This window comes from Calidris pugnax, unplaced genomic scaffold (genome assembly GCF_001431845.1).
Source record: "Calidris pugnax isolate Ruff unplaced genomic scaffold, ASM143184v1 scaffold51, whole genome shotgun sequence".
In the NCBI taxonomy this organism is placed as follows: Eukaryota; Metazoa; Chordata; class Aves; order Charadriiformes; family Scolopacidae; genus Calidris; species Calidris pugnax.
In genome coordinates, this window is record NW_015090797.1 from 5273235 (window position 1) to 5290483 (window position 17249).

The window sequence follows — 17249 nt, forward strand, 5'->3', positions numbered from 1 at the left end:
GCTCTGGGGAGACCTTATAGCAGCCTTCCAGTACCTAGAGGACCAACAAAAGAGATGGGGCGGGACCCTTTATCAGGCAGTGTAGTGATAGAACAAGGGGTAACAGTTTTAAATTGGAAGAGGGGAGATTTAGATTAGATATTAGGAAGAAGTTCTTTCCTGTGAGGGTGGTGAGACACTGGAACAGGTTGCCCAGAGAAGCTGTGGCTGCCCCATCCCTGGAAGTGTTCAAGGCCAGGCTGGATGGGGCTTTGAGCAACTTGGTCTGGGGGGCAGTGTCCCTGCCCATGGCAGGGGGGTTGGAACTTGATGATTTTTAAGTCCCCTCCAACTCTAACCATTCTATGATTCTAAAATGCTTATTAGGAATTACTGTATTTAGTGTCTACAAGGCTACTTGCAGAATAATCCCACTAGGTGGCTCTTAAAGTCTGTATGTAGTAGTTGATAGAGATGACTTGTTTTCAGTCTGTAGTGTTTTTTAGATAAGCAAGGACTGCCCATGCCACTCTAATTAGGTAGATATAGAATGGAAATGCTTCTAAACAGTCTTTTCATTTAAACAAAAAAAATTAAAATATCTTAACCATCCCTATGCTAATTTGAAATGTACATAAAGCAAAAGGAGGATGAAAGTAATTTCCTTAGACTGAGAATATATTCTTTAATCTATGCAATAATCTCAAATACCATAATTTACTGCTGTATTTACACTATGCTTTTAGTTACGATTAGGCTCATTTAAAAAACAAGTCGCTTTAAGACTGGAATATGCAACCAGGTGAAAGCACTGCTGCCAGAAACTTGATGTTTTTAATGTCAGAAATGACACAGAAGGCATTAAAGTCTATACATTCTACAAAAGGCATAAAAAAAAAGAAGTTATAGGCTTACTGGCAGAACTTATTTGTAATAAGTCACTTTAACAGACCATAGTTGAAGTAATCTGCCATCTTGTCTAACACCATAAAGAGAAGCTGTTGATGAAGTAAAATTGAATAGTACTCTTCCGTTTTCCTGCAATCATTGGTTACTTGGGGTGGGCAGGGAATCAGCACAAGATCAACCGAAAAATGTCACTTGCTGCCACTGTTACTCCTTTCAAAGCTGGTAGGTCATTTTTCTCCAAGCACAGATACAGATTTGATTAGAAAGTGACTCAACCGTAGCCATCCCCAGCTACGTTAGGTGCTTCAGTAGGTACAGATGCAAACTCCTAAGTGAGAAATATCTATCAAGATTACCCCCTGCCCACCATAACTGAGATAATGTACTCCTTAAGACTCTGTTCTTGCTGGTCTCACCAAACTTCAGCCTTATTTTTGGCAGTCATTCTGGAATCAGTTTTATCTTCCTGAAAGACCCTATGACTTCCCGGATTATCTCTGGGAAAGAAGAAAGTGCACTGAAGATCGCATGTCAAGTAGCTGACCAGGGAGGTGATTCTATCCCGCTTTTGCAGTGTATTTATCTAATTTCATAATTAGAGCTGCTATGTAACCTGCTGTCTGGATACAGCAGTACAGACTGAAGAAAGGAAGCATTTTGTATTTTCTTTTTTCTGACTTGGCAAGACCACATGTAGTCTTGTAAAAATAAATACGTAATTTACTTAAAAAACATGGGATTCATCATCTGTGAGGTAAATTCACAGTCAATATGGAGGCTGTCATCCAACTTTTAGTTTGCATGGCCCCTTTAGAACAATGTTTACAGACAGCCTGGCACCAGCTTGTATTATTTAATGCTCAAAACCAAAAAGCTAGTTAATTGTGGGTTGTAAGGTTTTGAGAGTACAGCTTGCCTATACTATAAGCACTACCTGACTCCCCTTGTGACTGGCATCTCTGGACTCCAAACTGATAAGGAAAACAAAAGCATTTTATTTGCTACTAGGAAAAAAATTTTAGAAGTCACTTCCTTCTCAAAGTGGTAGAGGAGTTAACAAAGAGAGCTTGTTCTCACCAACAAGGAGGGTCTGGTGGGGACTGTGAAGCTCAAGGGCAGTCTTGGCCACAGTGGAGTTCATGATCCCCAGCGTGGCAAGGAGGACGCACAGAAAGCTCACTATCCTGGACTTAAGGACAGCAGACTTTGGCCTCTTCAGGGATCTGCTTGGTTGAGTACTGTAGATAAAGCCCTGGAGGGAAGGGGGGCTGAAAAAAGTTGGTTAGTATTCAAGGATCACCTACTCCAAGCTCAGGAGCGATGTGTTCCAATGAAGAACAACTCAGGCAAAAATGCCAGGAGGCCTGCATGAACAAGTAGCTCCTGGAGAAACTCAAAAAGGAAGCCTACGAGTGTGGAAGCAAGGACAGGTAGCCTGCTAAGGCACATGGAAAATAAGGAGGTGATGGTTCACTAAGAGCAAATTGTGCTTGAGAAATTTGGTGGCCTTCTATGATGGCATTAGTGTTGGTGGATAAGGGAAGAGCAACTAACATCACCCAGCTGGATTCGTGCAAAGCATTTGACACTCTAACGTGACATCCTTGTCTCTACATTGGAGACACATAGATTTGATGGATAGATCACTTGGTGGATAAGGAATTGGCTGGATGGTCACACTCAAAGGGTTGCAGTCAATGGCTCAACGTCCATGTGACAAGTAGTGACAAGTGACATTCCTCAGGGGTTGGTACTGGAACCCATGCTTTTTAACATCTGTATTGGTGACATGGACAGCCATATTGAATGCACCCTAAGCAAATCTGATGATAACACCAAGCTGTGTGGTGTGGTTGACACCCTGGAGGGAAGGGATGCCATCCGGAGTGACCTGGACAGGCTTGGGAGGTAGGCCGGGGTAAACATCATGAAGTTCAACCAGGCCAAGTGCAAGGTCCTGCACCTGGGTCACAGCAATCCCAAGCACAAATACAGTAGAGTGGACAATGGATTGAGAGTAGCCCCACACAGGACCTGGAGTTGTTGGTGGGTCAGAAGCTCAACATGAGCCAGCAGCACGCATTCAAAACCCAGAAGGCCAACTGCATCCTGGGCTGCATCAAAAGAAGTGTGGCCAGCAGGTCAAGGGAGGTAAGGCCCTGGCCATAGCAGAGGGATTGGAACAAGAGGGTTCACGGTCTTTAAGGTCCCTTCCAACTCTAAGCATCCTATGATAAAAGCTGAGCAGGAGACCTACTAATTATATTTATAGAATTTCTTTGTAGATCCCTAAAGCATTCTCTCTCGTCCTACATTTTGATACATTCACTCGGTTTGTTCCGTGAATCCTGATCATGTCCCACCTCTCAAACTGGACAGGACAAAAGTAGGTTTGGATTGCTTTTGCCTAAATTTGGGCCCCTTTTTAAAAGAAGCATGGAACTTCCAATTACCCTATTTTGTGAGTGGAAATCTTACCAGGGAACGACTATTTGTTTTTAGTATCTTGATACATCTTCAGGTTAATTTTTTTCTTTTATAAATGTTATTAAAAACTTAGTATTTTTAATGTGGTTTTGTGGTTCAACTATCTCTTAACTGTTATCATATAAAACTGAGCCTAAGTATCCAGGCACATAATGTTAATCGAATGAACTGAGCTTCCAACCTTCAACAATATAGTAAGAGCATACAGGCTCTTCCTATATATCCATATAGCATATAGGCTGGCTTCCTGCATTGGTATTTATGGCCTTATCTCAGTAACAATGAGGCTTTAAGGACATTCTATAGACAGATTTTTCTTTTTCATTAATCAGGCATCTCCTTACAATATCTTTCTAGGTAAGCAGTCTTGGCAACATCTGGTTGGTTGACAGGCCCACTCATGTTCCATCACTGTATAACTGCTACATACCAAGATCACACAGTTCCTGTCACTTTCAAAAACTAACTGCCTCTGTGAGCCTTACTAGAAGAGTCCCTCATGGAATCTACATGATACATAAACACTCCAACCAAAATGAAATCAATATAAACAAATGAGTACAAAGTAAACATTATGGGCCTGATCCAACTTCTCAGCAATACCAGGTGCTAGCTGTAGAATTCCATCTAAATAATTCCTTATTGTTCTCAGCTTCCTCTCAATAATTGGAAAGAGCAGCCCCAGGCTGATCAGGAAGCTAAAGCAGGCTTAACAGTGTTTTAATTGCAAATGTGGGAATGACCCTAATAGGTAAGCTATTTCCCCTGGGATAAGCAATAATGCTCCCAAGTGTCTGGTACTGGTGATTTTTTTATAGCAACATATAATGCTATGTAGATCTCCCTGAGCTGTACAAAGCAGCACAACTGCTTTATATGGTCTATTTTATCTAAGTGCAACAAGCAGGTTAGAATCCTTGCCTAACCCGTTTGGCAAAACTTGAAGATGGATGTTACCAAGGAACATTCCAAACTGTGTACTCTGCATTCACTTCATGAAGAGTAAGAGGAAAAAAATAAAAATCAGTCTATTCAGTTATTTGAAGAGATCTTGGAATACTCAGTGGTCATCCTAAAAGACGGAAAAATAGTCTTTCTCTGAAAAGACTTCTCATTGGGTATCCCTGGGAGACAAGATGTGTTGTCTTTGTCCATGGTTCTTTCAACAGCTGATAAGAAAGCACACATCGAAGATAACGATCAGGAATCATTTTTATGGGGCAGGTTTAGTAAAGGATGTTGGTGGAACAAGAACCCAGTGTCAACACAGTGTGCACTGAGAACAACCCTGCTGAAAATAAGCGTGTGTACAGTAGGTGTAAGTATATCCCAGACTGTTGTCTGAAGGATGACTGTCCTAGGCATCTTCTGTCTACTGGTAACATTGGAAATAGTCACTAAGACTGGTAAACACTTTTTTAGGCATGCTTAAGAGTTCAAGGGGAAGGTTTCAGCCTCCAAAGTATAAGGAGACACACCAAGAAGCGGAATACCAGCGTTTTGCTAGCTCCATGCACGTTTTCTTCCTCAGCCAGGAACAGACAGAAGATGTGAGGAAATCAGTAGGCCTTTTCGCACACTGTAAGGTGCTTAGCTAACACTCAAGATACAGCAGATTTAGCAGAACTGCTAACTAAGATCTAAAAAGCTACACTTGCTGTGCAGCTGCTTCTAGAAGGGCCAGGGGGAAGTGCACCATAAAAAAACCACACAACACCTGGAGAAGGATCAGAAGAAACCAGTAAGATAATAGGGGAAGTCAGTGAATCAATTAGATGGTCAAGGTTATCTCTGAAGCTTTAACACAAGCGTGGCAGGTATTAGCTTCTTAAAAGCAGCTTTGTGAAAACAGAAGTAGGAAAGAAGGCTAAGGAGCTCAATTATAACCTGCATGCAGGCCGTAGCTAAAAGACACAGCAGCTTTCTAGGATACAGACTTGGGGGGAAAGAAATGACAACTTTCACCCTTAGACTTGAATTGGCTGATTCAGCTCACACAATGGCTTCACAAAAATCATAAATGTAAAGAAAATCCTGTATTTCTGGACAGGGACCAGTAAGGGCAGTTGGGGAAGAACAAGCATTCATAATTTTCCTATTTTCCACTGCCTGATCAAACTATATCCTAGTTGGACAAGTGAAACAAAGACATGCTGATTCAGGTCTCTAATTTCATTCATCCATTGTTTTTCATAAAGCCTGATAAAACTTGACTGAAACTGGCCAATTTCATTCAACAGTTATGACAGAGGATTGACGTATACAGTTATATAAGCCTGATTTTGGGAGGGAGGGAGGGAGGGAGGAAGGAAGGAAAGAAATGGGTTTTGCTCTGATTAAAACCAAAACTGACATTTTACCAAAACAGTAACATATTTTGGTTTGGTAGTTTCTACTTCTAGGTATAACAATTCCTGTTGAACAAAACACTGGAGAATGCGGGCATCGATCCCGCTACCTCTCGCATGCTAAGCGAGCGCTCTACCATTTGAGCTAATTCCCCCTCCTCTTTGTGCTAATGGGGATCACAAAAGTCTGATCTTCAAGGTGGATTTAAAATCTGCAGTTCCATAGATGTAATACAATTTTCTGCCTTGTACTGGTCTGTCTATTCACAAATGAAAACACATTAAACTGCAATTCCAAAACAGGTGTCAAATAATAAAATTTTATTATTTAATTTAGCATTTCCAAATGAAGTAGTAAGAAACGAGACAAACCCGAAAAGACACATATAAAATTTTAAAAAAGTGTTTGTTACTTGCAATTCCTGAGAGGAAGTACCTTGCAGCATTTGATTTTCTCCCCATAGGGGTCAGTTTCTATTTATTTTTTTTTTAAACATGAATAATTATTTTAATTTATTCTAGACAAACATATGGCAGCAGTTAAGAAGTGAACTACGTACATCTAGAAAATAAGAGCTTGTTTCACTTCAAAATTTCAGTTCAACACATGAAAACATCTGTAGCAGTTAATCGTTTTTTCTGCCACCACAAATGAAAATATGACAGTGGAGAATGCGGGCATCGATCCCGCTACCTCTCGCATGCTAAGCGAGCGCTCTACCATTTGAGCTAATTCCCCCCATGATACACTTTATTTTTCCTCTAACCATAGAGTTTAACAACCACAAAGGCAAACTGCCTTCCCTTCACTGACTGCTCCTTTACCACGGGTAATAACCCCAGGGCAGCTGTTCAGAATACTTACCAGCATTTGACCTTGAGCCCGTCTATTTTTTTTGGTCCAAGACGACAAACTCCGCAAGTAACGTGATAGTAACTCCGCAAGTAACTTGCACGACAAACTCACGGCCTCCAGCCTTTCAGTGCCACCCTACTCGTTCTAGATTTATCCTTCTTTGCAGAGGGCAGCTGCTTTTTCTGTGTCGAGGCAAGTCACATCACAGACAAGGCAGTGGAGCAACTTGAAGATAATACAAAACTCGCGTTTGCCCTGATGTCCCCTGAGAAGACCAGCTAGAAAGCAAAAATAAAACCTGATTAAATTACCTCATATGAGTTTACATTAGTGTTGCCAGAGACATGCATCAATGACCCATGTTAAATGAAAATATGTGGACAGAAAGGCTTCACAGCTGAAATACCCTAGAGAAGTGAAAAAACTGAATTAAGGAGGTCAGGTTATTTTCAGCCATGTAGGTAAGGAAGTTACCATTTTAATTGCCTTTGTTATTTAATAGTACATCAGTGCAACCACTCTCACTGTAAACTATATTTTTGTTGTTCAAATCCAGAAAACATTCCCTGATTCAATAACCTGCAAGTAGAACTTTGCCAGTGTGCTTCTTACAGCAAAGTCAGTTAGTATGACTACACTTGAATTTTTATATTTCTGAAATGTTTTTAGTAACCCCATTTAAGATGCAACAATTTTAACTGAATCAAAGTCAATACAAAAAGGTAGACGTACCTAGAAGATAACTGCAGAAGATATAAATGAATGCTTTCTCTTCACAAACTATGATAAACGTGAACTTTTAAACCATTATATTTATCATTTACATACAGGTAAGTAGAAAATAAAGTTGAAAAAGAAAATTAAAAGGACTGAAAAACATGGTGAAAAAATAATTTTATTGTCCTTCAGTGACTTCTAACAGTATACTTTAGAGATTTACAAGTCTTTTGGTATCTGCATTGTAGGAGAGGTAAAAAAAAAAAAAAGTTCTTGAATAAACACTAGAGGAGGCTTTGTTCAGGAAAGTAAGTATTGTTGTATCAAAGTAACGTAGCAGAATATGCATCAGTACTACCGCTTCTCCTATGTCAAGTGAGCATTCTGACTTTTATGCTAACAGGCTTTCCACATAAATACAGTGATGATTCAGTGTTATTAAATAAGCAGACTGACTCAACAAAATAATTATATTGAAAGCAGCCAAGCTATGATTCAGCAGAAGTAAATCCGCCTTTCTCATGATACAGCAAGGGGAATTAGCTCAAATGGTAGAGCGCTCGCTTAGCATGCGAGAGGTAGCGGGATCGATGCCCGCATTCTCCAGTGTTTTGAGCGACTGAATATCTATGGTAGTGTAAGATTTTCTTCCAGAAATTGTGCAGGTTTGTGAAAGAAAATCTATATAGCTAGTAATATTTCATACAGCAAATAAAACAAGAAAAAAATCCTCAATTAGCAGACTACACTTGTGAACTCTCTGAAAAATGATTTCTACACACAATCATCTAATGCCGATGTTGCTATTCTGCAATACAGGAAATAAAACTCCTGTCCCTCACAAGTGCACTGAATTTTAATGTGAACATTTTTTATATCTTTTTAGTTTTTAATTACATGAAAAGCTAGAGAAATTGACTATAAGAAGATGTAAAAGTATATATTTGTCTATATAATCATCAGCTCACTGTAGAATTACTGTTTTTCCATCTACCTTGCACTTCTTGTAGCTAGGATGGGCATGACAGACTCGCTCCTAACCTGAGTTTCACCTGACATTCAATCTCTCACAATTTCACTCAATTTCTTTCTCAATCCCATATAAATATGCACTATAAAAGAAAAACAACTGCTCATCTTTGATTAACACTAACAACTGAAATAATTCTATTTCTATGCACTATTGAGCATTAAAATTGATTAATTTTAATCCTTACAAAACTGCTACAGAAAAATGCATCTAAATTTTAAAAAGCCCCACAACATAAGGTAGTATATACAGACCAATAAAACTGTATCACAGCCAACAATAGAAAAAAAACAGTGGTGTCTGTCAGCGTGCTGTTGTTTCATTCTCTAAAACCCATCAACCGGAATTTCTTTTTTGTGAAGGCAGTTACCCTAATTTTAGACAAAACAGAAGTTTACAAGCCGTTTTTTTTCCAAAACAGCAAAAAAAATTACAACTGGTAACCAGATAAATGAAGTGCAGTTCACAGTGGCGAGAAAAAGTGACACGTCTAAGTAGAAAATGGAGAATGCGGGCATCGATCCCGCTACCTCTCGCATGCTAAGCGAGCGCTCTACCATTTGAGCTAATTCCCCCTGTGGCTCACCCCCTCTGCTCACTGTCCCTTCCTACTTCAGCGTTTCTCACTCACACAGTAACTCCACAAACTGTATTGAAATTCAGTCTGCTGTCTCAAGTACAAACAAAAATTTCTACCAAAAATCCAATTGTTTTTTACCCAAATATCACACAGGCAGCTGGACAGTCAAAGTCCACTGCTCAAGTTCTAATCCCCTACTGAAGTTTCTGCTAGGCAATAACAGAACACAACTTTCCAGTGAAACGCAGAAACAATTAGGTCTTTCTTAAAGTACACTGCTTTTGACAGCCTTAGTGGGAATTTTGCCTAACATGAAATCTGGACTCCTTGATGTAACAGCATGTGTTTTATTCAGCTGAGCTGCATCTGGACAACAGAAGGTCTGTGTTTCCAAGCAACTGTAGATTTATGTTTGCACCAAACAATTATGACTGTTTAGAGAAATCTGGTTATAAAGATTATGTTTTTCTAAAACAGATTTTTCCTATTTATAATCCCTCAGTGGAAGAGATTCAGCTAAATGACTTTACCCATTTCCACATTTTACAATATAATAGATGTGACTGAATAGGTAGAGTTCTTCCAGTTCTTTCTCTTGATCTGGGCTCAAGTTATAGAAAGGAGAAAAAAAAAAAAAGCACCCAGGCAAATGAAACAATGGGAAACAAAGAAACAAAGTAATAGTTCACATTATCTACCTATATCTCAGGAATTTTTAAGGTCTGTATATATCACTAGATCACAGAATGGTTTAGGTTGAAAGAGACCTTAAAGATCATGTAGTTCCAAACGCCCTGCCATGGGCTGGGACACCTTCTGCTAGACCCATAGACACACAGACTCACACATACATATAAAAATCAAGAATACATGATTAAAATGTAAAAAAAATATATCCCAGCTATAATGAAACAGAAGTGAAAATTCTGTTCTGTGCCTCAGTCTCAGCTCTGCAAGATCAGAGCCAGAAAACACAAAGAATGTAGGGTCTCCAATGTTTCCTGTTGCTTGAAGTTATGTATTAGTCTTCTTTCTTTGAAAGTGACATTTAGAGAAAAAAAAAAAAGTAACTCCTTATGATATCACACTACCTTAAAATAGAAATAAAGCCAGCAAAAGTCTTAAAAACACCTATATTGTAAATCAAACAATTGTAATTTTAATTGCATTAGGCTTGTACAAACACATCCTAGGCAGGAACAGGGTTTCATCATGCCAGCTTCTGAACAGCAAAGCACATCTACAGGGTTTAATTAAGGGAAGTCCCAAGCAGGCTTACAACTGCACACAAACCAGCAAGTAATGCTGCCTAAATTTTTTAATTTGTTACTAAACACTGGTAGTCTTAAGGCTTTAACACAGCCAATAGGGGAAAATTTACTTAAAAAACAAACAAACCCCAGAACTAACTATAAATTAAGCACCGACAAAACAACCTACAGGCAGCTACAGTATGTTTAATTCATTCTTTTAAATAGCCTAGCCTTCCAGTTGATAGATTTATCATTAAACAAATAAATAACCTCCAGTTCTGTATCCAAATCTGTATTTAAAGCATCAAAGGAAATATGTTCTGGATCTCAGAAGGAATTTTATGGAAAATCAGTATCAAAATATGGAATTAGGCAACAAAATCAACACCCTCCTTTGGGCAAAACAAAACAAAAAATGGTACTGTAAATCACACAAAAAGCCAGTCATTCAGAAACCTCCTCGCAGAACTATTTTGGTTCTTAATGGCCACAATAAGAATAAAACTTTAGTTGCTGATGTAGATTTAATTGATTGTTCACAAAATTTTCCCTCTGTTTTACCACCATTCATCATTTTGTACCCAAACCACAAGAAAAAAACATGCTAAAAAAACCCCAAACCAATTAACCAACCAAAGCCCAAGAAAACCTAACCAAACCCTAGTAAGACTTGCTACTTTTAGAAATATTTGTCACTGCTATTACCTTGTTCAAAGAAAATCAGTGCAGTCCACCTAGAAGTACAAAATCAGTACAAAATGCTGGAATATTGATCAAAGAATCAACGGTGGAAACGGCTTTGCCAGGCAACCTAGGTAACTTCAGTTAGCATTAGCAGCTACAACAGAAGCTTGCAAGGGCCCAAAATAATTCGTATTAAACATGCTGCTTTTGTAAGAAGTAGAAAAACATAACATTATTTGTTTTGACATTTAAGTTAACCTAGTGCTAAGGGGACAGCGAGCTCAGATGCTCAGATCTCAGCTCAGATGGAGATCACACCATCCTTTTATGCTACTCTTTGGGATCTCTACCTGGACCACACAAAAATCACCATCATGATTTCAATCCGTAACATCCTGAACTTGAGAGGAAAGTTGAAGTACTGAGCAAGACGTCAAGAGTTATTTTCTTTCCCTAAAAGTATCAATGGGCTTTAAATTTCTGTCCGGATAATCAAAAGGCTCCAGATTGGCAAATATTTCATTCTGTTTCCAAATGGGAAAACAGTAAGTAATGTATTAATACAATTACACATTTTGGTTTGTTTTTTTAGGAAAATGGCTACATTCAGAACTTCCTTCTCTGAATTTTTTTGGAAGACCTGATATATCTACCAACTTCATGATGGTTTCAAAAAAGTTTCAGTATCATAGGGCTCATATACAATGCCCTCCTTGAACTAATCAAGATGTCAATATAGAAAAACTGCATTATTCATTTTATATACAATCTAGCTTCAGATACCCCTTCCAAACAGTTTAATAATAAATAGTAAAAATAGTAAATAGTAAAAATAAAAATTGTTAGAAAAGCAGTGAGATCGGCTATGCCTGAATTCAAATGGGTTTGCAACCTTTGTCTTCTAAGTCACTACTGTAACAATCCCAATTTACTCCACATTCCCTGTAACTCCAGAAGAGACAGAATGTTTGCTAGTTATGCCTTAAGCTCTGCGCAGGCCACCTGGCTAACAGGCTATCAGTAAACAGCACTTTTACAGCATTTTTACTTCGGTCCATACAAAAATTTGAGAGCTTTTCTTTTTTTTTTTTTTAAATTTATACAGCACCATACTATGCAGTCATTTTAGAATTAGAACAGGGAAACCAGAACACAGGTACATCCACTGATGAAGCTACCTGCTTACAGTATACTCAAAACACAGGTATAGCACAAAAACATCACAAGCCAGCTGAATTAAAAGCACAGAAAGTTTAACTTAAGACTCACTTCAACAAGTTAATCAAGCCATGTTATCCTCCAATTTGAATCTTCCACTTCTTTCTTGGGCTCAATGATACACTCAGTGAACTCTGTCTGAAGAATATGAGAAGAGAAAACAAACGACAGCTATTAAATTTTTACTACGGCAGTGTAAGACTGGTGGTGTAGCAGGTGCTGAGAGGGATCAAAGAAGAGCTGGTGCCAGGGTCATGGCAGAGCCGCAGAAAGGCCCACAAAACCATCCCCTCTCCTGAGGGGCAGCACCACCCGCTCCACCTCCTCCTTCAGGCGAGCACCCACCCAGGCCTCAAAGCTGGATTTCGCCAGACCCACTAAAACGACCACCACGACCAGAAAAACACCGAATAAAAGGCTACAAACCAAACCTCCTCCGCCAGCTTTGCCTTCCGACGGCCTCAGCCCGGGCTCCCTCAGGTAAACATCCCCCCCGCCGCCGCGCTCCCCCGCGGCCGGCAGCTTCCCGCCTTCCCGCCCCCTCAGGGCCCGGCCTCACCTCGGCCCCGCCCCCTGCCAGAACCTTCTGCGGCGGCGCGTGCCCTGCCCCAACGGCCGGGCTCCCCTCAGGGGCAGCGGGCACTCCTCTTCCGCCTTTTCTTTTCTTCATTAAATATAGGTGGCGCGGCGAAGAGGCTATGGTGTCCTGTGAGCGGGGAAGTGCTGTAGCTCGGTCTTCACCTACTCCTTGAGGCCGTCGTTGGGTAAGTCCTCGAAAGAAAAGCCTCGCCGTGTGGTGGGCCTGCCCGGTGGCTGGCTCTGGTGTTCCCTCCCGAGCCACCCGCTGCGAAAATAATCCCTTCTTTTTGGAGGAGAAGATGGTGTTGGAAAGAGAGGATTTTTGTCCTAGATTTCCCAAATGCAGTGTCTGCAAGTTACAGGACTAACAGCTGAGTGTATGTGCCTTTAAATTAACCTAAATAGTTTTTTTACTATGTAAATTCATAATTAGGTTTATGCATTTTCCTAGGTATTGCTTTGAAGGTGGATGTTGGAAAAGGTAATTAAAAATATGTGTATTGATCTCTGTTTAAGGAGGACAGAATTCATAAGTTAAACTGCATTCCTAGTTTGAGAGCATGACTCTTAAATAACTTTGATATACAGTATATCTTTCTCTGTTATTTTCCTTATGTTTCCTTATATATTTCTTTTCCTTTTAAGGGGGGGGAAACCCACTTTTATTCTGCCCTGCTAGTAGGTTTGGTGAAATTATGTAGGATAAGCTGCTCCAGCTTGCTCCCTTCTTCCTCAGTTCCTTGGAGCATCTGAGAGTTTTGGGAATAACTTTTTGTTATTCCCATTTGTAACTCTGTTACCTTTGCATGTTGCTAAATATTCTTCCTGAAAAATAAGTAGAAGAAGGAAAAACAGGAATTAAAAAATTTCGCTTTAGGCAAGAGTTGAGCTGGTTTTCTGATGGCAAAGCTAATGCCTTTCTGTAGCTCACACGTGCTTTCCCTTCATGTTAGTAAAATTACAGCTCCTTTAACACTTCTCAGATAAATAAAAGACTATGAAAAGATGTTAAAGGTATTAGATAATCTGAAACAAGATAGTGCAGACTTTGAATTGTTTATCACTTGTTTAAGATTATAGCAGCATTTGAATTGATAGTAGCTATCTTTAAACAACTTTCTGTGAGGAAAGCTTTGTCTTTTTGACAATAAAGACAAAGATGAATTATTTTTTTTTTAGATCCCTTTACTTTAGAATAACAATACCCAACCAGGAAGTTACTCAGGAATGCCGGGTCTAAATATGTGCTTTGACATCACTGCTAAAAATAATTGACCCTAACCAGGGAATAATTAGTGTTGATTAACTGCCTCACTCTAAATTCCTACAGATCAAGTGAGCAGGTGCTATGAGGCCCAGATGAGACTCCAAAGGTGGTTGATTCTGCATAAATAAAACCACACAAAAAACACGTGTGCCTTACTCAAGTTGGGTTTTGTATCACAATTTCTACTACAAATGAAATGCTTGTGATAAGAAAGCTTCCCCAAGTAAGAAGTAGGGTTGCAGTTTTTTAGCTTTCCTTGTAACTATCCAAAGACTTCACTTTTGGGTTGATTTTTTTTTTTCATTTAAGTCTGATTTGACAGTTATGTGCAGCTGATGATGCCTTTCAAGGGGTCTCCTTAAGCTTTGTGTTACCAATAGTTGATCAGTTGATTTAGTTAACTTTCAGAAAGGAGTTTTTGAGTTACAGAAGGTTATAATGTTTTCCACTCAGTGTTTGCAACACAGAAAACAGGCTGAGTCTTCTGTGCATGTTCTAGCAACTGCCATAGAAAAATGCAATAATTATGTGGCAAAGATCTCCCCTTATTGACAAGTGTTACAAATACATAAATTTCATGCTGGTTTTAATCTTTAAAACAGTCTACAAACATTAAACAAGCTGTACACAATCATTCACTCATCCTAAAAAAAAAAGTCTTTTTTTAACTCTGGCAGCTTTAGTATTGAAAAAAAAAGGCATCTAACATAGCTTAGCCTTACAGATGGCCATAAATCCACAGCAGCTTTATTTCTGATTATTACTCTCACTTGCACTGTTCATGCTTTTAGAGAACTGACAACTAAATATGTTTTTTGCTGAATGCCATTATTTTTTCTTCTTATTATTTTCTTGTGGCTGGCACCATCAGGAAATCTGTAGCAAATCTACACTGAAGCGTGTCAAGCACAGAGTGGATACTGCCACGCAGAACTGAGACAGTGGGTTACTTTCAAGTTTTCCTACTTTGTGTTGCCACCTGCCAAAGCAGCCGGCTCCAGGAACAACTGAATGTGTGTGTATGATTCCCTGGAAGTGTTCAAGGCCAGGCTGGATGGGGCTTTGAGCAACCTCCTCTAGTGGGAGGTGTCCCTGCCCATGGCAGGGGCGTTGGAACTCGATGATCTTTAAGGTCCCTTCCAACCCAAAGCATTCTATGCACAATAGCTCCAAGCCACCCATCACATGTCAGGGCTCATGTATATAAACCAGCAGCTTTAGCGTCACTAAAAGCCAGTAAAACTATGTGAAAACAAGCCAGGCCAGTTAGAAACCAGTCAGGTGGCAATCTTGCCTCCAGTCACACTCCGGTTTGTCCCCTGAGCCTGACTGAAGCGTGATGGATGAGTAACACCTCCTGTTCTGCTGTCCCGCTCCTGGGGCGTGAGAAATGTGGCTTAACTTAGCAAAGAGTCACTGTCGGGTGCAGTGCTGACACAGCACAGGAGAATCCACTCTGTAAATGAAGAAGTTTAAGCAATGGAGGCGCCCTGCTGGGTGAAGCCCCGTGGCTCCCCGGGCCGGGCAGGGGGGGAACAGGTCGGCCCTGCACGTGTGCTGTCTCCTGCCGCGGTGGTGGACACTGGCAGGATGGTGGGCCGGGCCCGGGGTACGGGTGGGCCTGTTAATTAAGTTGCTGTAATTGTTCCAGCTTTCTGAGAAATATCGAGAGGAAGGCTTGTGCAGTCAGGAGCTTTTTCCAAATACACAAATTGAGCTAGTAATACTAGATCTCTCGAGCTGCGTTTTGAGTTAAATACTTGCCTGCAGCAAGTAAAGGGGACAATTAAAATGTTAAAGATAGCCTATTACCATACATCATTGTGTTACTTCTGTGTAATCTAGATTTTAACCTCTGTGTCAAGTCATGCAAGCATTTGTCATGCTTGTGTGTGTTAATTTCTAAAAAATTCAGTGTTTTAAGGCTAAGTAATGTGTTAATTATATAGGGAGGTGCGTTTGGTGAGGTAAGAAATAAGGAAAATACAGGTATGTTTTAATTTCACTTGACTGTCATCCCAGAGACACCTTCCAAAAGGATGTGAATGTGTATTTATATACACATTTATATGTATAAGTTTTGACTACAAAACTCTTGTTTCAGTCAGGCATATAATGTTTAACGAGTGAAAAATATTTCCTAAACCAGGTTTTTCACGTGTATGCCCTGAAAATTGGAAAGAATATAGTTTTCCTTGTTGAATTTGGAACAGTTTAATAAAAGCTGGGGGGTTTTTTTTCAGTAGGACGTTTGGTTTCTTGTAAATAACTTGATCTTTTGGAGAGCTTCTTGTATGAAAACAGCTAAATAATGAAGACTTGTATTGCCAAAGAGATGAATAGGGTTATTCTGGTAGCGTACATGCTGAAAGATGTATCGCATGATTCCAGCTGTAAGTTGCAGTCAGTTACTGGCAAGTGGAAGGAGTGACTCAGCAAGAAACAATGAATTTACAATTGAAAGTGGTTGTAGTTCTCAGTAAGCGTGGGGTGTGTAACTGTAAGTTTCGATATTTTTTTTTTTTCAGATGGGGAATTAGCTCAAATGGTAGAGCGCTCGCTTAGCATGCGAGAGGTAGCGGGATCGATGCCCGCATTCTCCAGTATATGTTTTCATCATTTATTTCAGTATAAACCAAACAGCAGCTTTAAAAAAACTATTTTTTCTCTACATTAAATCTAAAAAACATTAACACATTCTTTTGAATATTGCATTTTTACCGTTCCAAAACCATATGTTTGTTCTTTTGCATACAGGGAGGGGAAAAAATACAATCTTTGCATGAAATAACAAAACTTACATTTTAATACAATAATAAATGACACGAACAAATTATAGAGAAAAATGAGGGGTTTTTTTAATGTGCCCTTAAACCTTTGATTTGTGATTTTGTTAAATTTATATTTGAGTGCATAAAGAATAAAATTTTGTATTTCTGCTGTGAGTAATGCTCATTTTTGTTCTATTTTGTTCTAATTTGTCACTCCTGGCATCCTTGTGAATTTTCACATCTGTGAAATATCAGGAAGTTTTCTTTATAACTCTGTGTTTGCACATTTTAAGTCTTCATGAGATTTATTTTTTTAATTTGATTTTTTTTCTCGGTCATTCAGGTATTTAACTGCTTGTACTTCCAGGTTGAGGCAGCATGGGGAAACGAGCAAAGTGGACTCCCTATAAATACAGTGAATTTGTGCAACCACGATCTTGTGAGTACATATTAAAACAAATAGAAAGCAGGAAACAAAAACTATGAATTGGGTTTCAAGTTAAGGAAAGAGGAGATACAAGTAGTACCTGTGAAGAAAGTAAGGGGGCTTGGAGATCCTCCCATGGTGTGA

General features: G+C 39.5%; 1 protein-coding gene and 5 non-coding genes across 7 annotated transcripts in view; 3 read left to right on the plus strand and 3 right to left on the minus strand.

Annotated features, from left to right (window-relative positions):
• Positions 1-5805: 5805 nt before the first annotated feature.
• TRNAA-AGC lies at positions 5806-5878 on the minus strand. The gene has a single exon. It is a non-coding gene; the product is annotated as a tRNA-Ala (tRNA).
• Positions 5879-6389: 511 nt separating this feature from the next.
• TRNAA-AGC lies at positions 6390-6462 on the minus strand. Its single transcript has one exon. It is a non-coding gene; the product is annotated as a tRNA-Ala (tRNA).
• A 1367-nt stretch (positions 6463-7829) lies between these two features.
• Positions 7830-7902, plus strand: TRNAA-AGC. Its single transcript has one exon. It is a non-coding gene; the product is annotated as a tRNA-Ala (tRNA).
• Positions 7903-8828: 926 nt separating this feature from the next.
• Positions 8829-8901, minus strand: TRNAA-AGC. The gene has a single exon. It is a non-coding gene; the product is annotated as a tRNA-Ala (tRNA).
• Positions 8902-16437: 7536 nt separating this feature from the next.
• TRNAA-AGC lies at positions 16438-16510 on the plus strand. The gene has a single exon. It is a non-coding gene; the product is annotated as a tRNA-Ala (tRNA).
• Positions 16511-16942: 432 nt separating this feature from the next.
• The window catches only part of UBE2V2 (ubiquitin conjugating enzyme E2 variant 2), a 30257-nt gene continuing 29950 nt past the window's right edge, over positions 16943-17249 (plus strand). Inside the window, exon 1 of one of the 2 annotated variants that reach the window (XM_014936970.1) lies at positions 16943-17117. In XM_014936970.1, the coding sequence (XP_014792456.1) occupies positions 17057-17117 (61 nt within the window). In that variant the 5' untranslated portion in view covers positions 16943-17056. The remainder of the gene's footprint in view (positions 17118-17249) is intronic. The other variant, XM_014936968.1, reaches the window with a different exon arrangement.